At 41.1% G+C, this 24,135-nt stretch overlaps 4 protein-coding genes and 1 long non-coding RNA gene across 5 annotated transcripts; 1 reads left to right on the top strand and 4 right to left on the bottom strand.

Annotated features, from left to right (window-relative positions):
• On the bottom strand, nt 1-1,915 carry hoxa2b (homeobox A2b). The gene is made up of 2 exons (XM_044207469.1): nt 1,385-1,915; nt 1-921 (listed from the first exon to the last, which is right to left on the bottom strand). The coding sequence occupies exons 1-2, from the start codon at nt 1,767-1,769 to the stop codon at nt 233-235; spliced, it is 1,074 nt and encodes a 357-aa protein (XP_044063404.1). The 5' UTR covers nt 1,770-1,915; the 3' UTR covers nt 1-232.
• A 1,201-nt stretch (nt 1,916-3,116) lies between these two features.
• On the top strand, nt 3,117-4,151 carry LOC122881373. Its single transcript, XR_006379150.1, has 2 exons — nt 3,117-3,255; nt 3,916-4,151. It is a non-coding gene; the product is annotated as an uncharacterized LOC122881373 (long non-coding RNA).
• Nucleotides 4,152-4,740: 589 nt separating this feature from the next.
• Nucleotides 4,741-10,960, bottom strand: hoxa9b (homeobox A9b). Its single transcript, XM_044207472.1, has 3 exons — nt 8,628-10,960; nt 5,618-8,178; nt 4,741-4,810 (listed from the first exon to the last, which is right to left on the bottom strand). Exons 1-2 carry the CDS (start codon nt 9,142-9,144, stop codon nt 7,940-7,942), a joined length of 756 nt encoding a protein of 251 aa, XP_044063407.1. The 5' UTR covers nt 9,145-10,960; the 3' UTR covers nt 4,741-4,810; nt 5,618-7,939.
• Nucleotides 10,961-11,107: 147 nt separating this feature from the next.
• Nucleotides 11,108-17,336, bottom strand: hoxa10b (homeobox A10b). Its single transcript, XM_044207470.1, has 3 exons — nt 15,963-17,336; nt 12,790-13,715; nt 11,108-11,801 (listed from the first exon to the last, which is right to left on the bottom strand). The coding sequence occupies exons 2-3, from the start codon at nt 13,562-13,564 to the stop codon at nt 11,527-11,529; spliced, it is 1,050 nt and encodes a 349-aa protein (XP_044063405.1). The 5' UTR covers nt 13,565-13,715; nt 15,963-17,336; the 3' UTR covers nt 11,108-11,526.
• A 311-nt stretch (nt 17,337-17,647) lies between these two features.
• Nucleotides 17,648-21,529, bottom strand: hoxa11b (homeobox A11b). Its single transcript, XM_044207471.1, has 2 exons — nt 19,036-21,529; nt 17,648-18,042 (listed from the first exon to the last, which is right to left on the bottom strand). The coding sequence occupies exons 1-2, from the start codon at nt 19,634-19,636 to the stop codon at nt 17,810-17,812; spliced, it is 834 nt and encodes a 277-aa protein (XP_044063406.1). The 5' UTR covers nt 19,637-21,529; the 3' UTR covers nt 17,648-17,809.
• Between the last annotated feature and the right edge of the window lie 2,606 nt (nt 21,530-24,135).

The raw sequence follows: 24,135 nt of genomic DNA on the forward strand, positions 1-24,135 counted from the left end.
TTCCAATCAATGTAAAGTTTTATTTCAACAAATATATTCTTCTCAGTTATAGTCAAAATCCATATAAAAATAAACTCATGGAATAAACTGCCCATATAGGCTAAATAGTAGCTTTGTTGTTTTTGCTTTAACTTACCTTATTTGTGATCTATTATTTTCCCCCTCAACGCTACAACTGAGTGTATAAACTGAACACAAGTTTCTGAATTAAAATAAAACATGTTGAAATATTTCAATAGCTCAAGTTTTGCAGGTCGATTGTTGTGAGTGTTTCTGAGAAAAGGTCAAACGTTTCGGATGATAAAGGCAGGGGACTTTGTGGTGAATCTGACAGACTTGGTGAGAAAGAGGAGGAGGATGAGAAAACGTGGAAATCCTGCAAAGAAACGTCCAGGCCGGGGGAATTATCATTGTCCGGGCCTATTGTTGACACGCAGATGGGAACAGTGGGTGCCGGGTTTGGAAAATGTTTGAGATTTTTCTCATTGCTGTTCAAATGCGTAACAGTCGAGCTTTGGTTCTCCCCATTGTGCCCGTTCTGACACTGTTGTGAAGTCAAGGTATTCTGGTGGAAATACCTCTCCCTCTCCAGGAGCGTCCCGGCCGCGCTGCTGTCCGCCGCCTGCTCAAACTCGTCCTCCGGCCCGTCGTCCAGGCACGCGTATTTCCCCTCACTGTCCCGGTTCTCCTTGCAGTGGGTCTGCCTCTTGTGCTTCATCCTCCTGTTCTGAAACCACACTTTCACCTGCTTCTCTGTTAAATCCAGCAAGGCAGCTATTTCCACTCGCCTCGGTCTGCAGAGGTATTTGTTGAAATGAAACTCCTTCTCCAGCTCCAGAAGTTGGGTGTTGGTGTACGCAGTCCTCAGCCTCCGGGATGCCCCTCCACCGCCAACACCACCCTCTGGGACCTCTGGTGAACCTAAAAACAATAAACCAAACATTATTTTTCAATCACAGAAAAGCTGGCGATCAAAACTAAAACAGCAACGCAGTTGTGTGTGTGTGGTGGAAAACAAGCTCTATGGGGTGAAACTTGTGGTAAGCAAGCACCGGGACTGTGAAGATTTATGGGCCCCAGGCAGAATATGATGGGTCTGCGTGGACAGGACAGGACGGAGGGTGAAGATTAATGAACATGCCAGCTGCTGGCCCGTGTAAGAATAATCTATCACTCTCCATTACTGTCAACCATTAACACTCGTACATTGCATCACAAGTCAGTGCGTTACTTGATGAGATTAAGCATGCTTAAATCAAAATCTTATACTGGCTTAAATGGACGCCCACGTTGCACAGGGCCCGGGATGCAGCTCCTTGCAGAGGGGGAATCCTCAGACAATGAGGAGCCTTTTACATGGAGGTTATTAATCATCATGTCTTGCCTTGGGGGGAGAAGTAGAGCGGTGAGGAATCAGCCGTTGTCGCAGCAGCAGAAGCAGAAGAAGCAGCAGCAGCAGTCTGGTGCCTCTTGATGCTTTTCTTCTCCTTCATCCACGGGTACTCCGGGGGTAGGGATGCAGCCTGCAGCGGGCTGCAGCCTCCCAGCGCCTGCTTTGAGCGGCTGTGGCGTGGGTGGATGCCCGGGTTCAGGCCGGGGATGGTCTGCTCAAAAGGAGGAGGAATCAGTGTCGACTGTGAAAGCGCCGAGCTCTTGATTGATGAACTTTGAAATGCATCACCGACAGGGTTAGTGAGAGATGTCAGGCACTCAGCGAGCGACGGCTGGCTGTTGATAAAACCACTTTCTCGCCCAAATTCGTAATTCATCTCCTCCTTCTTGTTTTGAAAACTGGCTGATTTGAAGTTAATTCAGATTTAATAAGCAGTTTATTTCCATTAACTACTAAACTGGATATAGTCGTATGGAGACCTCTATGCCATAAACTATTGCTTTCATGAGGACATGGTTGGAATTAGACCGTGCTGCTTGTCACATGATTGCATCTGCCCAATGACAATTTGGGGTTTTTATCAAAAGAAGCCACTGTCCCCTGTGATTGATCGAGAAAGTCGGAGGGGTAACGCCTCATTCTGGGGGTAGGGGTTGCTTTATTTACACATTTTTTGGGTCAGTTTGTTCCCCCCCATCCCCGAAAATGCACCCAAACGCCGTGCCTTCTTTACGCGTCCACGCGTGTGAGTTGTGGTACGTGTACGTGTGTGTGTGCGTGTGTGTGTGTGTGTGTGTGTGTGTGTGTGTGTGTGCTTGTGTGTGTGTCCTATGTGCGTTTGTTTCTAGCATGGCACTCCACAAATAATTTCAGCAGTCACATTTGTGTCTCATAACGCGATGACGCCCACAGTCGTTATCAGTGCCAAGGCGTTAATCGTGAGACTTTCTTGAAGGTTTGCTTGGAGAGGGAAGCTGCACAAGACATCCAACAACATGTCCACCCCTCCCCCAACACACACACACCACAGGAGAGAGAGAGAGAGAGAAATGTGTTTTTAATAGAGTTCAATGTGATTTTGCGTTCATCAGATTTTGGCGCAATTTGATCTTTCGTTATCTGGCCTGCCGAATAGATTATGTCAGTAAAGGTTACTTTATCAATGAAGCCTTTATAGGAAATCTACTAATACAATAATATTTTGTGTCAATGTAAGAAAGCAGTTGGGTTGTTTAATGGGCATTTGTCACCATTTTACACTTTATAGCTCCCTATCCCACCATCCCATTTCATTTATTTGCTTTCACCTTGGGATAATGTTGACCTAAGCCATCATCCATATACTTCAGCATTATTGGTTATAACATAGCGGAGAGAAGAAATGATTTGCCACTGTAGTGTGAAGCAGAGGAAAGGTGGGGATCTGATGGCTGTTTATTGCTCAGGCTCTAAACAAAGAGCCCTGGTAGCCGGTGTGTGATCAATCTTTCTCGCCAAAAGGTCTGACAGCTCCCTGCCCTAAGAACACATTTAAACCATCTAACACTCTCTTAGATCATATATGGCCAGGAAGAGGACAGCCACTCTCTAGGTAGGCTGTAGGAGAAGTTTTTAATTTAGAAATGGAGGGATTTCTTTAGAGGCACTGGATGAGACGCACGGCCAATACGCACAAAGCTTCTTTTTTTGCTCACTCGCTCGATAATAAATCAGAAATCCATCTAAAGACGAAACTCTGTCGCTTTTTCGTTTACAAAAAGGATTATACTGGCACAGAAAAAAACACAGAGGAGAGGAATGGACTTGATTAGTGGTATAGAAACGAACGGAGCAGCTTTTACATAGCATCATTGTTGGCTGAGGTGAGTGGGTGTTGGCATTCAGCAGAAATCCCATTCAGTCTCATACCTTTCTCTCTGTCAGATGCAAGTCTTTTTCTGGCCTGTTCGCTGTCTAGAATAATTCACTTTTACCACATTTGCTTGAAATGTTTGATCTGACTGCATATAACTGTGTATTTTGACTGATCTTTATGTTGTAAGAATGCACTTCAAATATGAGACAGATCTTGTGGACGAACAATATCCTAATTTAGCCTATAATATTTGGCTATAATATAACTGAAAAATAACTGATAAATAACTGAAATTAATTTACTTTACTTTAAATTTAACCGAATTCCATCTGTGCGTAGCTCATTGTCAAGCATGCATGATTAGTTCTGCAAATTATTATCGAAACTAACACATTAATGTACTATTTCTTCCTATTAGAATTTGCAAATAAAGTATATAGACAGTATTAACATGGCCAGAGCGCATAGAATTAAATCGACACAGGTGTAGAAACAGAACAATGATACAAAGAGAACAAAGAACCTGAACACTGCATGCCTGGACTTGAACATATTGAACATTTTATATTTTATATTGCAACTACATTTTGATTTATGTCTACTGTTCTTGTTCGGAGCTGTCACATGCATGAAGCCACATTTTGCTGCTTGTTTTGAACGGATGCAGACAGAAGACGGTGTCTGGATAAGCTGTGAGCAGGAGCGGCGCGTTTCCCGTCTGTTCTGTGACAACAAGAGACATCTGGGAAGCAAGCAAGGCCAAACCTGCGACCACTGACTGAGTTGGTTTTAAGACAAAATATTTCAGTAATATAAGCCTATACTGTGTTGTTTTCATTTATGGTGAGTGTGATGCAAGTGTTTAACCAGACTGAAGAATAAATAATAAAAATGTGCATCTGTTTTTGTTTCTCAGTGTGTAAACGACGGTAAAATCTGAAATGTATTTAATTGCAATAACACGTTTAATATATATGTATTACAAAAGGTGCATAAGTAAGGTTATTTAGGCTAATCCTTTGAAATTACATTTGGTGAAATGACTGAAAGTGTTTATAAGAGTGTTTATTGCATGTTGTTTCCGTCATTAACGCTGCATTGTATCATATATCACGTCATATTCTGCCTGTGGGGAAAAAAACAAAAAATACAGCAGTACATTCAAGACTTGTAATCCTTCTGGAAAACACATTTAGCGTTCGCACCGTGTGTGTGTATGTGTGTGTGTCCTGGAAACAAAGCAGTGTGTTCACGACAGGATTTTCACATTACAGTTTTATTTATCGAGCCCCCTGGATTCATGAGAAGATTCGACAGATTCTTCAGGCGCGTTAAAGGCCCGCAAATCAAACTGTTTTGCGCGTCGACATGTGCAGAAATAACCTGGTAACTGAAAAAATACTGATATGGTCATCCTGGTCCCATTTTCCCTCTTAGAAAACCAAAGAAGACAAAATAATGATAGGATAAGATACCCACCTACACAACCCACCTTTTAAGAGACTACCAGTCTAGCTGTCAGTTATCTGCCTCTTTGATTCAAGTGTCCTCGCTCAGTTGCCCTGTAGGTAAAGGCAAACATGTATGTGAACATGGTTTTGTGAAGGATTTGAAGCAAATAGCATACTTTCATGAAAAAAAGAATAATGCAGGAAAATGCATTGGGGATTGTAAGTGGCTGATAAGAAGCCTCCAGAAAGCAAACTCCAAACTCAAAGAGTCTGTTTCCCTTGAAAACTGCATTAAACTGAGATGTGATCAGTATGGCTCAATACAGCGATCAATCATTTTAAAAATAATTATCTGCAAAAATGTTTTAAGCATCTTTAACAACACATCCAAACCAACAGACTATTGGCAGTGAGGGGGATGAGTGGATGAAACAGACTCCTATGTGCACTACTCCCCTGAACTTCTCCTCCAGAGTTCGCTTGTGGCCTCCTCTGTCACCGGTGGTGTCATGAGGTTTGATGTATAGGGGTCATGAGAGGTCACCGCAAATAACATCCAAGCAACCTTCTGTTTTTCTGCAGCATGGCTTCTCAAATGGCTGTTTGCATGGAAGATATCCATCCAAACATGCATGGGGATCAGACAGGAATGCCAGCTACACACAACACTGTTCTCTAGGGACTAAACAGACCCTGAAGGTTTGAATAGTGTAATGTTACTATCTTATCACTTTTTTTGAAAAATGGGAATATCAGTCGTATAATATCTTTACAGTTTTCCCAAAAATGAATAAGAGACTTAATGAACTGCATGTGGGTGACCTTTGTGAGTGAGTGGGGGAAAGGGAGAGGTGGAGGGAGGTTTGAGGGATGTTGAGGGAAACCAAGAAGGGAGGGAAGGTGTGGGGTATCTCTCACTTTTTAGGACCTCAAGTTCATCGCTCAGTTAGGGTCCACCAGCCGAACCCCTGGACCAGCTCCTGGAAAAAGGAAAGTGATGACATGCCTCTGAAAATGCAGGTGTGTGGATAATCATGTGATCATCATGCCACCTCAATCATGATCAGCAGAGCATTTCATGTATGCATATATGCTCACACATACTATGTGTTCACATAGTTGCTTATTTATTGATGGATATAAAATTATATATTTGCCTTTGATATGCAACAGTTTATATCAATATTTGTGAGTATTTATTAGAACATGCATGCAGCCATGTGTGATTATCATAGCTGCAGCCATTCCTCTAAACTATTCAAAAGCACAAGGTGGAGTCATTTCAGAAACTATTTTGTGCTTTTCTCAGAAGCGGCAGTAAAAATGTAAAGGATCCCCCTGGCACAAACAGAACCCCACTTTAATTAAATAAAGATCTTTAAAGAGCAATTCATGCCACAGATGACGATACAATGAAACAGACCACGCAGCGGGATCAGATGATTTACGACGAAAACGACGCAATTTGTGCAGGTCTGTAATAAATGGGGAGTGGTCTTGGTGTGCCATGAACGCATCATCCGGTTTGAACGTTGTTCCTCAGATGAGCTGCTGCCTCCACCTGCTGGCGGTCAGAGCACAGCAGCACTCAGCTCAGCGCGCAGCACCGACACCACCATCAGGACGGTGGTGTTTGTTCTAATTAAAGTTTGTGGGGGGTTAACTACCAAATGTTTTTTTGTTTTTTTATGTGTGTCATTTTCTACTTGTTCACCAAATAAAGTGATGTGTGTTGTGGAGTTTATTTGGAAACTGTTTCAGTGTTGTTGTGTTAGTGTGTGTGTGTGTGTGTGTGTGTGTGTGTGTGTGTGTGTGTGTGTGTGTGTGTGTGTGCCTGTTCTGCTGAGACAAAACAACAAACGGATGTTTCTGGACAGTCTAATTGCTGGTAGACTGTTGTAAAGTAATTAGACGTTTCAGGACAGACCCATCTGCAATCCTGCCATATACACACACACTTCTCCTGTGTTTGTCTGTATGTGTGTGTGTGTGTGTGTGTGTGTGTGTGTGTTACCCCAATGCCTTCAGGCCTATCTAACAATATCACATATTTGACTGTTAGTCCGAGCCTCATTAGAAATACTGGTTTACTGCTGTCACAGAGCCTCTACATGCTTTGCTGTTTTCGCACCTTATAAACAGTCGAGGCTGCAATTGTGGTTTATTGCAGGAGGGCACCTAGTCTAGTTTGTAGGGCGTTCAAAGGCCGCAAATGTCCTACAAAGTACACATGCTGCGTTTCAGACAATAATTAAATGCAAAATATTCTATAAATACTAAACTGTGTTTCCCTATGTCTTTAATTTGCTCTCACTCTTTCGTGACTTTATTTCAAATTGGTACATGTTGGTTTGCAATCGATTCTGCGGATTTAATTTCTGTAGCCTAAAAGCTTTTCAAACGAAGGATCCAAGGACATCTAAAGATAAATCAAGTAACTGCAGCCATTTTTTAAATCTTTGCATTCAATATTTGGTTCTGAGAGAGAAAAGAAATGTGGACAGGCCTTGGGAAGTTTTGTGGCTTATTTGGGTTGTTTGCGCCATAAAGCTCAATGGTTACAAACCAGAAGACGAAGTAAAAGTGGGCTTTTTAAAATCTTAAAATGACAAAAGTAAAAATTCTAATTTTGTCGAAATAGTTAATACAATTTATGGTGAACCGAGCAGTAAATTAAGTAAGTTTTAGTATTTTATTCATGTATAGTAAGCCTGTATATATATATATATATTGTTAAACTGTTTGGCATGTTTTAATATTAAGCAAAATGATAACAAATTATTAAGACATAATACGTTTCTAATGTGCTATACAAACTGCTCTTTATTTTGGGTGAAACCAGGAACTACGAGGTATTTTGAGTGTGCACAGTGTTTTCACAAATGGATAAAAACCTATCCGTTAAAAAACATCTAGACTGCAAAAACAATAACTTAAACAATGCAAATAGGTAGCTGAAAGACATTCAGGTAGTCAAGGATACTTTCATGCAAATAACAAATGGACTATAGTTTAACTATTTCTGTGCGCCAAATACAACACATCTAAATTCAGACGAGACACTTTGTCCTCTCACAAACATGAAACACTGGATATCATAGAAAAAACAACCCAGCATTGTTTTAACAACACAAATTTTACAACAACATGTGTAATAGGTCAGGAATATTAAAGACAGGCCTCCCTCTCCCTCCCCCTGCTCCCCCCTCAGGCTCTAATCCACCATCAGTCCAAAACCAGTTAACTGTCTCTCCGCCGGTCTTTGTTTTCTTTCTTCATCTTCATCCTGCGGTTCTGAAACCAGATTTTCACCTGTCTCTCGGTCAAACTCAGGACTCTCGCTATTTCGTATCTACGATCCCGGGGGAGGTACATGTTAAACAGAAACTCCTTTTCCAGTTCGAGGATTTGATGCTTTGTATATGGACAACGCTTTTTTCTGGTGGGCTTCGCGTGAAGCCAGTTGGATGATGGGTTATCTGGAAATAAGGGGTCAAAACCATGAGACAGGAGAGTTAATGCTCTCAGAATAGGATTCAAAAACAACACTGGTCTATTGGCTTTACAGTTTGGCAAGGACATGCTGCTCCTGGCAAGATTGTATATTTATAAAGAAATTATTTTGGTTTATTTTCACTCTGGACTGGGCAGCAAATTCCTTTGACATTTTGTAAAATTATACAGTGAAGTGTGTCAGTCACCTTGAAGACTATGCATATCTTATATTTACAGAAGATCATGTCATGGAGCTTTAAGACTATTGCAACTCTTTGAGCCTAAACAATAGTTTCTATAAAAAAAGTTACGCCCATTTTTGTACTAAGCCAAGCCTGTGACATTCCTCCACATCCTCAAGCCATTAATGACAATTTCATTCATCTAAATGAGTCCATAAAGTGAAATAAAATGAAAACACTGCATTGCTTACTTGCATCTATCTCCCTCTTGTCCTCTGCTGACGGGCTCTCTTCAGTGGTTTTAGACGTGGATGTGGTTTCGCAGGGAATCTCCGCAAGGGACGCTTCGTTTCCGATGTCAGACAAAAGAGGTGTGTGCGCCTCCAAAGTTGTACATTCAGCACTCCCAATCAGAGGTTCGGGTTTTATCTCATAATGCATGGCTGTCGATGGTAATCCCGTCAAACACAGGGACGCCGAGACCGGATCCAACGCCCAGGAGCGCGTAAACATGCCATCGCTGTCCCCGCTCGTGTAATGGTGATGTATATAGGTCGGAGTGGCTGTGTTTGGAGGGTGGGCCGAGATGGGATTCCAAGATCCACCAAAAATAGAAGATTTCGCCTGCAAAGGACAAGACTCGTGTCCGCCATATTCGCTGAGCATCGTCTGCTCCACCCCTGCAGCTGATGAGTACCTCGGTGCCATATCTTCCTGCTCGGGAAGAACAGGCGACTCAACATAATAACTAGTTCCCAACGTCGACATTGCAAAAATGCAAAAGCAAAAAATAACGGGTTACAGTCCTGCAATGTTTAGAAAAAACAGAGTCATTGCATATAATGTGCTGCTTTCCTGCACCAGCTATAGGGGCTCAATGCGTCCAGTAAGTTGAACCTTGCCCAAGACTGGATAGGGCGCCCCAAACACGTGACCGTGGGACAGAACAATAAATAATAAATCAGCCTGCTGCTCAAGTAAATGGCCACCATTTTCCCTACCATATTTTAATAGCAAATCCCCGCGCTTTTATTGGGAAATATTACGTTTTATAAGCAATAAACGTTATGATTTTTGTCAAGAGATCTGATGTTGGTGTTGTGATAGAGGGGAGCAGGGGGGTATTACTTTAAAGCCTCCATTTGTGAAATCACCAAACAACCTCTTCCCTTAAAAAAATTGTATATCCATTAAAACTAATGGGATTATTTATTCTCGAAAATAAAACATGTAAAATAATTTAATGACCTCCATCCATAAACCTCTAACTTTGGGAAAGAAAATTCTGGTTCTTGTTAGTGGTTGGAATATAAAACACAAAAACGACTTCTTAAATAAGATAAAACAAGGAGAGATGTGTTTAAAGCATCACTGGAGTTTACAATGTCAAAACATATTAAGGTTTCCAAGATGCACATTGCTGTGTCTGCAGGTTTGTGGGTCTACTTTGAAGACAATCTAAAACGGAAAGTGGGGTAAGGTTATTTGGGTGCTATATAACAGTCCCTTTTATCACGGGCAATTGGGTTGTTTTTCTTAAGGTTACAACCTGGCTGTCTAAGCTTAATATCACCAATAAAGCTCAGCCTTTGTGTCTTTTCTCTGGCTCAAGCAGACGCATCCGGCATTTCCTACGGCGAGGCAACTGGCAGACTGCAATGATCATAACCGAGGCCTTGTCTGTCCTTTCCTCCTCTCCTGGACATATACGAGCCTTAATCCTTTCATTTCCCAGCCTGCATCTTAACTTCCTGCTGTTTAGATCACATAGAGACTCTCAGACTCCTTTACAGACTGTGCCTTAAATTATAGACATGGTGAACACTTTGTATCTCTAAGATTGAATGTAACCGAGTCCAGATACATATATAATAAAATTTAGCTGCATAATGAAAACCCACTGAAAGACAAAAATCATATCAAGAGTTCCTTTTACGCACAACAACAAAACACTTTATTGCACTTTTTGGAATAATAAATGTTTATGTGTTTGAAGCAGTCTGCGCCAAATGATTAATAAATTCGACCAGTAATTAATATGGATTCACTTTCCATGATGCGACGAGTTTTACTGAGGTAATCAAGGCAGTTTCGTGTTGTGGGAGAAATATTATAGCCCAACAACATGAGACTACCTAAACCACTCAACAGCCCGCTCTCCTCTTCAGGCATATCTGTTATGATGTGTTTTTAGTGTTTTCAAGGTGTGAAAATTGTGCAGTTTCTTGGTATAAAGAGGGCTACCTGTAACAATTTTAGAAATCTGTAAAGGCGCAAAAGACAATGCTCAGACAGATTTTGTTCATCATCTGATATGTGCGGCAACTGTCAAACTGTTCTGCAACATTTTGGACAGTTTTTGTCCAGGCAGCCCAGATGCGTCTTTACTTACACATTAACATTACGCATTTTACCATTAAAAAAGTGTTTGTCTTCGTTTTTGCAACAAGGACCCACATTCATAATTTTAAATACATTTGAAATAATAATAAAGACAAAATCACTGCTTCTCCACTCATTGGTTTACATTTAAGTCAAGGACAAAAAGCACCGAAGTGTGCCGCCAGACATCTATTACAGGCCCAAACTATTTACTATCTACTGTGCACAAAGCGGACCCAGTCCAAAACACAAAGGCATTAGACCCAGGCGCTGTACCTGTGCCAGCTTTTAGATTTAAACACCGCTCAGCTCCTAGTCTGCCTTTCTGAACGAAATAAGAAGTCTGCAGTTGCAGGGATGGTTTTATTAATTTGACCAGCAAAATGTGCAAATATTCATCAGGCCTCTTGGGTTCTTTAGCTGTCACATAACTGTAACTGTGTAACAGTAACACAAGTATCCCAAGGGTTGGTCGAGCATGCAAATTCCAATGGTTCACTCAGGTATAATATACAATATGTACAAGCCTCTGAAACATTGTGGTTCTGAACATTTTCGACACAATGCATTGATCAACGTTACAAATGTAGCCATTTATAAATACATATCCACGACTAAAATAAAACAGACGTGAAAATAAGAAAGAACAACAATCAATAAGTTAGCAGTAGGGTCCTATTTTCCATGGACATTCTCACAGTTGGGTGGGGGGCTCTGCACAGGCGCCCTTGTCATGGCTGGAGGAGGGCGCCAAAGACGCAGACAGTCTCATGAGAAACTGAAGTTGCTGGAGAGCTCTCGGATCCGATTCTCCCGGCTCATTTTTTTCAGTTTCATCCTCCTATTTTGGAACCAGATTTTGACTTGCCTGTCAGTGAGGTGCACACTGCGGCTGATCTCCAGACGACGCTCTCTAGTCAAGTACATGTTGAAGAGAAACTCCTTCTCCAGCTCCAGAGTCTGGTGCTTGGTGTAGGGGCAGCGCTTCTTTCGGCCACTCTTAGCTGTGAGCCAGTTTGCCGTACTTTCCATTTTTCCATCTCCTACGATGAAAATGAGAGAGGACATTAGGCAACAGGTGTGACAACAACAAACATCATACCTGGAGGGAAGCCTCACATATTCGTTAGAAATCATGGACTAATAAAATTCAAAATCCTAAATAAACAACACCTGACATTTCAATTAATAAAATTGTGTTTTTACTGTAAACTACCGAAGATAGGGCTTGGTATGCTATAAAAAGTCTATTGACACCTACTACACAACCATAATGACTGATTTCTGTCTTCGATTTGATATTTACTACCATATTACGCACAGCCACATATCTATGTGGATATCCAATATAGCTGCAAATCAGCATTGTACCAGAAACTGCTATTTGCCCCGTTAAGCAGCCTTAACCACAGCAGCCTATAGCCAACTGCACCTTTATTAAGACATAAAACATAGCCTGCACAGCCTGCTGATAATATAGCAAGGCCTGTGCCTTTGATGAGGAGACAAATGACAGAATCCTGCACAGGACAAATGGACTAGACCGGATTGGCCTTGTTGTTGCTTTAAATGAAATAATAATGAAACCCTGATCATATTTTAAAACACAAGAATAATTCATGTGCTTTTTAATTATCAAAACTTCATATAGTTACCTGTTAAAATAAATACATGAGGCCTGTTTGAATAGCATTGTAATAAAGCACAGCCACAGCAGCCTATTTGGGATCTAAAAATAAACAGCTAATAGAGCACAATAGCTCTGATCCTTGGCTCTGATTGGTTAAGTCACGTTCAATTTCGCCTAATGTCCGATAAACCGGTAAATACCAGATAAACGCACACCTGTGAGTGGCTGACTGTTGACAGAAATATTTATACTCTCATGGAAAATCTCATACACATGCATTCCTCTGTGGTTAGAAATCATTGGTTAAAAAACAATGGAAGCCAAAAAATTATACGTGCGTGCCCTTTATGCCGTCTGCTATTTTTTACAGCATATTTCTACAATGTATGTCGACTCTTCACCTTTGACGGGCTTTTCTGGACATTCCGCACTGCACGTCTCAGCGGGCTCAGGGGAGGATGAGCTTTCCGAGGAGAGGCGGCTGTCCTCCTCTCTGGCCGGGGCGCACGGCGCAGGGACAGGCGCCTCCTCGTGGTTCTCCCTCCGATCCGGCTCAGCAGAGGCAGCCTGGGGCTGGGAGGGCTGGCTGTCCAAGCGGGCAGGTCGTTGCAGAGTAAAGTGATTCATGTTTGGCTGGACATCGTGGTAAAGCCTGGAGGACGTGTACGTCTGAGACAGGCGGAAGTAGCCGGGGACTGGCAAGGTGCTGCCGGTAACCGGGCATGATGCAGTCGAGTAGGAAATGTCATCTACTGTTGCTCCTTTAGGACATTTGTCAGACTCATAAAGGCAATATGCGCTCTCCTCTTTTATACTCGGTGAGAATGAACACTGAGCCATATGCTGGCCGCTGGGCTGATCCACCCGGCAGGATCTCGACGTTTCCAGCCACGTTTCCATCCCTTGAACATACGGAGCAGAAGAAGGGATCACGCTTTGGGTGCTTGGCTCGTTGCGCTTACCGATCCCCGGGAAACAAGAGCCACCGGAGAGTCCATATGAATATTCCGACGCCGGTGGCAAATACACCCCGTTACTTTGGTAATAAGAACCACTGTCGGTTCTCACGTTGATTAAGGAGTCCACGAAAAACGAATTTCCAGCCTGGTTGTTGGGGCATGTCATCGTTGTGGTATAATTTGACGGAGGATGAAGATAGCCCTTTCTGGCTGACATTTCTTGTGCAAAACATTGCTGAATAATTACTGATACTCACGCTTCTCACTGTAGCCTGCAGCCAATTAAAACACCAGGCGACTACAGACTCCTCCCAGTCCGGCCAGGCAGCTCCACTGTGTCATATATTTTGTTTTAGGCAAAGAGAAAACTGTGGGGGGAAAGTGGTGCATCAGATGGTTTTTAGGTAAAATCTTTAAATCCCCTTTGAATCTCACATTCTGAGCCTTGATCGTCACCTACAAGCTGCCTTAACAACAACCCCTATTTGACAACTCAGTTGTTGAAAGCTGTCCCTAACAATTATGTACAATGCATAGCTTTATGGCCAGTTTTACAGCACTGTAAAAATGAAGGGTTCTAGAGGTGCCTCTGAGAAGCACGGGTGCATCAAAAATCCAAAAGGTCCTGTGTGACTTGGTCGTGCTGCTCTGATGATTATTGTTGGACTATATTTTTTATTCCTCATGGACTGACCAAACGCCCTGTGGACCGAGCTTCATTTTGCCATACTGCTGGTCAAACTAGTGCAAAGTCACTTCCTTTAGAGCCCTCGAGCTTATCTGATTGTGGTGTGAATATGCCATGACTGCGTCCAGACACCTTTTACTGCAAAGGCTCTGCATTTATAAAGGTGACACGCAGACACGCTGAAGTTGAACAATGCCCTGGAGCTACATTTTTCTAAATGATCACCTCAAATTGGCAAGACTGCAAGACATGTAGTGCGTTACTGGATACTGATAGATTACATTAGAACGTGTTACTCTTTCTATTATCTTCTTAAAGAACCACTGGGTTCTTTTGAAAGAGTTTCTCCACCTATTTACTCACTATATATTCAGAAAAACACACACACTTATTCCAAGGCCTATTTACACACACATAATCCCCATTCTTTTACATTTAAATTTAATCTCAAATCAACACCTCCTAATAGCAATTCTGTCCACGAATAAAATGCTCAATGCGCATTTTAAAGTTGTTTTAATTTGGTTTTTGAAATATATGAAAGATCTTCACCGTCTCTCTCTTCATAGTCTTTGTTCTTTACATGAAATCTTTGTGACAACAGGCCGACGCGTCTGAGTTGGAGGTAATGGGAGAAACTAGTAACCGTGATTCAACCAGAAAACAAAAAAAATTAAATTTGTTTGGCATATCACGCAAAGAACGAAAGTAGCATCTGTAACTTAAGGGTGGCTAATGTTTAATGATAACCATTTAGTCTTAATTTAAAATAAAGAACACCAGTGATCTAACATGGATCATTTTGTAATGGTCTGTAAAAGTCCGTCGTGCGAGTGAATTAAAAAATGGATATTAGTTGGTTCTCATCATATAAGGCAAACAACTAGTAAACTCAAATCGTTAGCCTGGACTGTTACAATATTTAAAATAAAATAAAAAGTCAGAAATAGATCAACCCATGCATTCTTAGAAGACCGTCAATGGGGTTAGAAGTTTATAACACAGGCCTACAGATTTAGGTCAGCATAAAAACGTCTCCAAAGGTGGGTTTACCCTGAAATACAACATCGGCTACCTCCATTTTCTTATAAGTCTGGAGACATAAAGTCTAGAAATCAGAGTTATGTACAGCCATTTTATATGGCGTCAAACCTGCTGCAGTCTAGCCTCAATGAATGATAATAATCATTAACCCTATTGGATATTTCCTGTGATGTTTCAGTGTGCGCTGTGGGTGAGCTCTTCTTACGTTATTATTCCCATAAAACTTGTTTTTTAATTAATTCAATTAATTTTTTTAAAAGAAATGAAGGAAAATCCCATACTGACTGTTTTGTGTCGACATGTCTCCCAGTTTGTGTCTGTCTATGGCAGCACGCACGCACAAGCACTCAGAATGACACACACAGGACACACACAAGTTGCAACAAGCTACATCTTAATATCAAAGTGAACAAATGATCTATAGGACAATCCAAGTTTTCTCATTTTCACATGTTTACATCACGACTAAACACCATAAATCCAATTTAGTATTTATAAAATGGAGTATAATTTACGTTTTAAACTGTATGGGGATTATAAAAGTTAGTGAGCCACAAATTGTTTGGAACATAGGCCCTTGTGATCTTATTTCTTAGTGCGGATTAGTCACTCTAGGCCTATAACTTCTGCAAAACTGCAACCCGAGAACCCGCATTAAATTTGATGCTCAAAGAAACAAACATCTTTTCTTGCACTGTTTACGTTTGGTTATTTTGCCAGTGATGTTTCCATTACACCATAGCATCTGCAATTTAAAGGAAAACCTTCAGTTTTCAGATGGAGATGGACTGGGATAAACTGGAAAAATAGACCCACTTCCTTAAATCACATTAAGAAAACCTCTGTAGTCATAAAATGCACATGATGATATTACTGTGCCTACCTTAACAATGAAATCCTGAGGTGGTGACATATTTTAAAGCAGCTGAGCGTTGAGTCAAACTTCTTTCATATCTCAATTCACGGCAATGACATTGATCTGAGGAGCGCCACCCAGTGGGCGAAGACAGCAGGCCTGCACTGCAACACAACACACAAGCAGAATATTCCTACCGCGGTAAGACGCTGAAACAAATGACGCCGGAAAGGTCCGTGGACACGAGCTTTCAATGCTCCCAGCCGTTGTTTTTCAGCCCCTTAGTCACAGTTAATAACCTTGGTCTCAGACGCTTTATTGCACTACACTCCAAATGCTCCAGACGAATCCGCGTTTTATGGCCAAGTTACTGGAGCAACTGGGAGGATGTGCAGCAATCAAAGCGGAATTCCTGGGAGCCTCACAGGATGCACGGTATAAGAAGGCATCAGGGCCCTTATTAGCTTATGGCAGGCCATTCAAGTTGCTTTCAGGGGCCTGATGGTGGATATAAAGCTACCTGAACCCAATTTTTACCCGTCCTTTTATGTGCGCGGGCTTCACTTCTTTTGCAGGTTAACATAAATATTCTTCTAAATTCATAGCCTGTTTATTTAGTATCAAACTGATGTAGGATCTTTAGATGAAACCACTCCAGATAATAAATAAATGACCATACAGATAGTAATAGTGATCTGGAGTTCGTCCACCTCTTTATTTACCCCAGTGCTGATGGGTCATCAGGCTGACCTTTAGTGGAAGAAATGAATATAGTCTTTCAACAACTACTTTGATGATGAGCATAATCACACAAATAGAATCATATTCTTTGCAAAGAGGCGGCCTTTTATATCTATATACATTAGAACAAGTGTCAAGGTTGTTTCATTAAGCCTAACAGTCATGTTAGGTCAAAAATCAGCCTTTCCACATCGCCAGAGAAATGAATGAACCCTTTGTAATGGATATCAAATAATAACTGCAGCGGATCCCATTTCCAGCCATGAGGGAATAAAAATGCATCAGACCTACATATCATGCAACCGATACGATCCACGTGCTGGCATATAAAACAAAATATGGGATTATGTTTCATTTTGGGGGTTTTGCTCTTTTCAGCGGTTTGCCTTCGAGAAGAATCCAACTTTACGACCAAGAGCTCAACAAAGCGCTTGTACTGAGGGTCAAGCGCAGATGTTAGATATCAGTGAATATCAGATTTGAAATGCATGAAAATGAATAAACTGGTATCAGATTATAATTTAACTCATTCTCCAGCTATGCTGCATTGACTAATAATTTTGGGGGCAGTTGATCACCACCAACAGTGTCAGATGAGGTCTGATAGTAATTCCAAAACACACGAAATAGTTTCCAGTCACCGGAGTTGTATTTGTACAATACAGTTAAAGATTAAGAGAAAGAAGGAAACACGAACAGTAGTTTGATGTCAAGATTTCTGGCCACAGAAGTTGTGTGTGCCTGCGGAAATTTGGGGAAACAATTGAAATTCTAAAGAAAACTTGAGATTATTTTTGAAATTGCAGTACAGTCATCTCCGTGCGTTTTATTAAATAATATAAAGGGAATCTGACACAACTGGTTTTTCGCATAAGCACACCATACACTTTAAAATTTTGGAAGTTGTTGCTTTGTCGGGCAGGCAGAATAACAGGCCTATATAATAATAATAATAATAATAATAATAATAATAATAATAAAGCCAACGGTGTTTAATGACAAAATAGTGTATAAATAGTAGAATTCTTTATGAAGTCTGGCACATTAAAAACTCGTCATCCTGTCCAGGTAAGATGTGTAGTCTAGATGGGGGGGAGCATGGCTGCATGCCAGGGACAGTCTTTGTTCAGTTTTTATAGCAGGGGGTTTGTGGTGTAGTACTGTAAACGGTCTCTGTTCAGTTTCTTCTCCTTCATCCTCCTGTTCTGAAACCAGATTTTGACCTGGCGATCTGTCAGATTGAGCATCCGCGAGAGCTGCAGACGCTTCTCTTTGTTGATGTAAACGCTGAAAAAGAACTCCCTCTCCAGTTCCCTGATCTGATACTTTGAATATGGACATCTCTTCTTGCGCGTCCTCTGGCCACCTGAAAGATAAATCGATAAATAAGGGCAAAGGTCACCACATAAGATATTACAGACACATTGCAACAACAAGAAATCATTAGTCTATTTCCTGCTTTGAAGCAGCAGTGGTGGTCTACACGAGCTTTGGAGTTCAAGTGTTTCCCTCGTCTCAGGCCTACAGGACCGAGATTTGTAAACAAAGACTGGACTTGATAGTGGGACACGTTGAGCATGAAGGATTGCATGTCGGAAGCTGTGAAAACTTATTGAAATCTGTAAAAACCATTCTGGCTGGCTTTAAGAGTGAGGGCGTGGGCCTAAACCAAACAGTCATGAGTATCATGTATCTGATATGCTTGTGTTGTCCGCTGTTGATTTCACTGTGCGTAAAGAGCTGTTGTTTTAGTGTTAGTGAGGCACATTTAATCGAAAGCAGTTGTTGAATAAAATCCTCGCAAATCCAGTGAATTTGTAAATATTTACCTTTAAATAAGGAGCAGGGTTTAAACCTTAATCTGGTCCAAAATCAGATTAAAATGCCTCAGCAGCCAACTTCCGTCAACCCATAATAAACTAAATTATAAATCCAAAAATATCCATTTTAAAAATATATAATGAACAAATTAATTATAATCACATGGACACAAATATAGGAGATTTAGGATGTATGTAAAATGTTTACATTGTTATTTCAATAGTATTTTATCAAATGATTTGGCATATAAATGTAGTTTACAGGCTAACTGTAGGCCTACAAGGATATTTAAGCACACATGTGGAGAGAAAAAAAGAGGAGATCTTGTTTGAAATCCTGGAAGACAAGCTTAACGCCAAAGTCTTCACGGCCAATTTCAATCCTAAGCACGTGATCTTGTCGTTTATAACATAGTTTTGTTATAGGGCAAATCTGCAGGCCCTCCATAAACCTTACGTGCTTATAAAACAGCATATAAAAAGCTTTAAGAGCAACGCGTTAGACTTTTCTCCTTCTTGCATTCAGCGGGGCTACTCACTGCTTTTGCTCTGTTTCTCCTCGCTGTGGCCGGAGGACGACTTGGGGCTGCAGCTCTCCGCCGTGTCCGAGCCCGAATGAGCCGGAGCTGGGCTTGTTTTGGTGGCTTGTCTGTCCGTGTCTGCTGCCTGTGATGTCGGTGTTGTGCTGTTCTCTGCGCTCCCGTAAGCGGTGTCGAAGAACTGGTCAAACGCCTGCGGCAGGACGCCGTTCCTGCCAACGCTGCCATAGAAGCCGTGCGTCGGGTTGGAGGAGCTGGAGTGGCTGGCGCTGGAGCCGCCTTTCACCAGGATCTCTCCCCCCCGTGAAGTCGGGCTCGTCCAGCCGTCCCTGTGCACGATGTCCTCAGTGTAGCAGTGTGATAGGCTCCCCCTGCTGTGGTGCCATTTACTGGGCGTATCAATCCCATAGTCTCTGAAAGCCACATCTCTCACGGACGGGACCTGTGGCAGGGCTGAGGACTGGTAGGGGTATGTCATGGGGCAAGAGGACTGGCTCTGGGTTAAATAATGAGGGAGACCCGAGAAGTCGGCTCCGGAGACGTAGTAAGTGCAGCTCGGTAAATACATATTAGACCCAGAGATCCGCTCATCAAAATCCATATTCTGCTGTTGTAAACGTCCTATAATAATCCTCGCATAGTTCCTCCGCGGCGCTGCGCTCCAGTCACTTTGAGGCAGACTGGTGGAGCAGAAATCCTTAGACGTACAAGCTGACGTGGGGATCCATCTCTATCCATTCCTGTGGGCCAAAGCCATGTGACCACTGGCACAAAATGACAGATAGCCTACGCCTCAACGTGTAGGCTATATGAGTCAATGAGTTTATAAAGTAGACCTTTGGCTGTATGGGAAAGGAAAAATACTTAGAGGGAATTTTGCTCAGACCCAATTTAGGCAATTTTGAAAGCTACGTATTTTAAACACGGGTTCTTTTTCATTGTAGAGCTTCTGAAGGGTTGCTTCTATCTGGCTGTAGACTGTCGTCGTTAAATTACCACATTACAAGGTAGAACAAAACAGAGAATTGCATCCAATTTCACGCCAAGCTGCTTAACCTGCCATATTTTTTTACCTTTAAGTTCGTTTAAACCTAACCCTCACCTTAACCCTAACCTTAACCTCTGCGGAGAAGTCTGAAACATTTTAAAGACCAAGATCATACTTTTAGACCAGCATTTGTTATACACGTAAGGCTTAATCCTTGTGCCACAAATAACATTTAATAGGCTAAACTAGAGCACTTGATGCATTTGGGCCTGTACAGCATATGCGTCCATTTTTTTGGAAGCTGTTTTACTCAATTCAATCTATTTTAAATGATTTCATCATTGAGCCAATGGCAGGTATGAATTCGTCGCCTCTCTGTGTGAATTTAATATAGCTCCTCTGGCTATATATAGACTAATCCAGTCCACAAGTGACGGAGCAATGAGATTCATGCTGCACTTTTGTCAGGCATCAGTCCAGTTTGGCACCCGGGGACAAAAAGACAATAGCCTGTAAAGACAAGCTTGGTTATCTCTCTTCTGGTTGCTATGTGTTTGTTCGGACCAGCATTTTCATGATCATTAAAGCATGCCAGCTCGACATGTTTAATTACCACATCTGCTTGCACTGGACCATCAACACTCGTGCGTATTGTGCTTTAATCGCGTGGATGATTCATCTTCTGCAAAATTAAAATGTTAAAAATTAGAAGAGAAGTCAGAAGCAGCCTGAAAGAAGTTCATATGAGGGTAATCAGAAGATATTCGCAGTCACGACAAAGCATGCGTTTAACGTTTAATGTAAACATACAGATGTTGTTTTATAGGCTATGAATAATACAGATATTTGCCGAAGACTGGAGCCCGTCTTTGCATCGCCTGTTCTCTCTTTGCAACGCCCAATATAAAGCTTTGGACACGGGCTATTTCCCACACTCCAATCCATTTTCATTTGTCATCACTGCTGAGTAAGTGGGCACATGTGTCACATATCACTAATCCTGTTATGCAGCCAATTTTAGAATTTAGTCTAAATTCACGTTTCATACATCAAAGCCTGTGAATTTGTCATCTGCAGGAAAGCATTAGGAGACTGTGTAATATTTCATTCTGCCCAGGTGGTTTACTGTTTGGGCTTCATTCAACGGTGTGTTATGCCTATGTGAAACTGTTATTCATTTTGGTGATTAAAACAGTCTTACATGATCAATAAACCTTCTTTATTTATTTATTTTTTTTTATTTTGTCAGTTATTCAGCCAATACGTTGCGTCAGCATTCAGGCCGAGGCTGCATGATTGGCCCAGTTTGTCACATTAAAGCTCCTTTCCTTCTACGTCAAACAGCTTCAACCACAAACATATTGGATTACAAGTTTTAACCCGAGCCAGTAAATGTGCATTAATCCACTAACATAAGTGAGATCGTTTTCATTGGGCTCGAGTAGCTAATAAGCATGTAGGCTGCGTGTAAACAAAAAGGTAAACCTTGCCCTCTAGCTGGATATCATGATAAGGAAAACAAATGCGCAAAAAATATATTTAAATGCACTTTTAATTTCTGTTTTTTCCTTAGATCCACTTTATCCTATCAGTAGGCTACGGAATTATTAATTCAGCAAAATACAATGTATTATGTCATCTTAAAAGATGGGTTAATATTGTGAATAAAAAAACTTGAATTAAACCTTTTGTTGGATTTTGTTGATGTCATTTTTTTTGACATTCAAACAATCGCATGAAAGTCAAGGTTGGCTGATCGTTCTTGAGTCGCCTTGAAAGGTTCAGATGCAATAAAGTTGGAGTGGGGAAATAAAAAAAAACCCCGCGGCCTCCGAAGATCTCAGAAGAATAAATGTATGATATTTATTCAGTGTTGCAGAAAATGCAAAAGCTGAAGGATCTAACAGTCACTGGTGGATGATATGGCTGTTAGGAGGCAGCTAAACGGGATTTTAAAAATAAAAGCAGTTTTCTTGGTTTCCCTCGACACTTTAGGAGGAATGTGGTTTAACTTAACTGCCATCTGTGTGCGCCTCCTGCCTTTCCTGGTTCCTAAGTTCATTTCACAAGGGGACATTTTCTAATATTTAGGTAAAATGTGCCTGTTAAGATTTACAGTTTAAGGACCCAAACTGTAATGTTCGTACTAAATAAATTACAGGTAGGCCTATATTTGTACAATTGAAGAATTTAAGCAATAGATGAAAAATGAGCGTTTTGTGTATGGTGAAATATGCCTAATTTATATCATGTTTGTAAACTGGTGTAAACAAAAAAGTAAACTATTAATTTAAATGTAGTTTGCCTATGAATTAAAAGAGTTGTAAATCAATAAGAAAGTGACAGTAAGGTTGCCATCCTGAGTTTTGAATGCTGGTGGTGGAGTGACTGTTTTTTGGATCACGGAATATGCCTTCAAATAAACTTGTTCAAGAGGAAACCAAATATTTCTGAATCCCTTCATTTTTCTGATATGAGGATTTGAAGGTGTTTGTAAAGAGGAAGCAACTGATTTATTAATCAAAGTTATCAGGTTTTTCACGGCTCTTTCAGTGTAATGATTGTAACGTTTTCAGATTTGCAAGAGTCAGTTTATTAGCATGGAAAATGAACAAAAAACGGATTTATTTAAAATGACTGAAACACAGGATGATGATGAAGACCAGTTTGGATTTCCGAGATGAAACAAAAAGCAGCCCAGGTTAGGTGTATTGATAAGGGACTGTTTGGATTAGTTAAGATAAAATTGTGTTTCCATGTATAAGCCTCTATGCACTTGTCATGCGCCAACAACCGACACCATGGTTTCTAAAGTATACAAGGTAATCCGCTTACCACTACAAACACAGGGGTCATATTATTTAAAGTGAACTAGTGGAATAGGAGAAAATAAGTACATATTTTACATCACTGATGAAGGGTTAGAATAATTCTATGTGAACATACAACAGATACCAGATAACTGAAATAACTGAACGTTTGATGCCAACAAGGTGTAAAGAAACTGAACAGAAAAAATGGTGGAGTCTGACAGCAGCTAGAGGAGGGGGGGGGGGCTTCTCCGGAAGCAGTGTACTGTTGGAGGGTTTTACAGCTGAAGCTGCTGTAAAACACAACTTAAAAACCTAAAAGGACTTTCACTAATCCAACTTCGCATTCGTCCACTGATGTTTGGCAGTCAAACAGTCAAAATTGCTAAAGGCAGCAGCTCTAATGCACAGTGGGCTCGATCACACTACCTGTCTGGCTGTCTTCACTTTAAATTGTGAATGTCCGTAGCTATTATTGTTCAGCTATGTTGAAATATTGGTAAATGCAGTTTTGTTGTATCATATCTCTGTAATAAGGCGGCAATAGCTACAGTTGCAATACGTGGTGTGATCATTAAAATGAAACGCTCCAGTAGCCAGAGACAAATGTAAATGAACAGAACATTTCCATCCAGAGTTGAATGTGTTCATGCGTTTGATTGTGCTGTTTGTCAGGCGGCGGGAGGGAAAACATCCAGAGCTCACATTGTGTGAACGCCGACTCGGACTGTTTGTTTGTTTTGGGGGAGAGTTGGATTTTCCTCAGTGACGTTTTGCTTTAACTGTATTTGATTCACAAATAAAGATTTTCGTTTTTGTCTGAAGTTCATTGCACAACGTTCAACAACACCCACCCATCCCACCCCACCCAAACAAACAAACAAACAAACAAACAAACAAACAAACAAACAAACAAACAAACAAACACACACACACACACACACACACACACACACACACCATATAAGTGACTAGTGAAAATTTTCAGCATTGCACACATAAGATGACAATGATTCATGTAGCATATATATTCATATATATCAGTTTTGTAAGTAAAGCGGTTTAAATAAGTAGCCCTACCTACCTTTTTATTTGTGTAACTTTATTGGCTCCAATTTCCTCCTTATAAAATGGAAACATTTCCAATTCAGAAAGTTTTCACTTTTAAATTAGGATTTTTATTTAATATTTTAGATGTTATTTGGGTAATATCAGTGCTGTTACTGAGTCACACACGCTTCAGGCCTGCATACGGGACTTTTTGGAGTGAGGTGCGTTAGCCTGTTTGGCTGTTAGGGGGAG

The sequence above is a fragment of the Siniperca chuatsi genome, linkage group LG9 (genome assembly GCF_020085105.1).
Source record: "Siniperca chuatsi isolate FFG_IHB_CAS linkage group LG9, ASM2008510v1, whole genome shotgun sequence".
NCBI lineage: Eukaryota > Metazoa > Chordata > Actinopteri > Centrarchiformes > Sinipercidae > Siniperca > Siniperca chuatsi.

What these genes read in the sequence shown, in the direction of transcription:
- hoxa10b (XM_044207470.1), bottom strand. Translation starts at nt 13,564, where the DNA reads ATGTCAGCCAGAAAGGGCTATCTTCATCCTCCGTCAAATTATACCACA. An exon ending in TCCAGAAAAGCCCGTCAAAG is followed by an intron (nt 11,802 to 12,789) that starts GTGAAGAGTCGA and finishes TTTTCATCGTAG; the next exon opens with GAGATGGAAAAATGGAAAGT.
- hoxa11b (XM_044207471.1), bottom strand. Translation starts at nt 19,636, where the DNA reads ATGGATTTTGATGAGCGGATCTCTGGGTCTAATATGTATTTACCGAGC. An exon ending in GGAGAAACAGAGCAAAAGCA is followed by an intron (nt 18,043 to 19,035) that starts GTGAGTAGCCCC and finishes TTTATCTTTCAG; the next exon opens with GTGGCCAGAGGACGCGCAAG.
- hoxa9b (XM_044207472.1), bottom strand. Translation starts at nt 9,144, where the DNA reads ATGTCGACGTTGGGAACTAGTTATTATGTTGAGTCGCCTGTTCTTCCC. An exon ending in CAAGAGGGAGATAGATGCAA is followed by an intron (nt 8,179 to 8,627) that starts GTAAGCAATGCA and finishes CCTTATTTCCAG; the next exon opens with ATAACCCATCATCCAACTGG.
- hoxa2b (XM_044207469.1), bottom strand. Translation starts at nt 1,769, where the DNA reads ATGAATTACGAATTTGGGCGAGAAAGTGGTTTTATCAACAGCCAGCCG. An exon ending in GCTCTACTTCTCCCCCCAAG is followed by an intron (nt 922 to 1,384) that starts GCAAGACATGAT and finishes TATTGTTTTTAG; the next exon opens with GTTCACCAGAGGTCCCAGAG.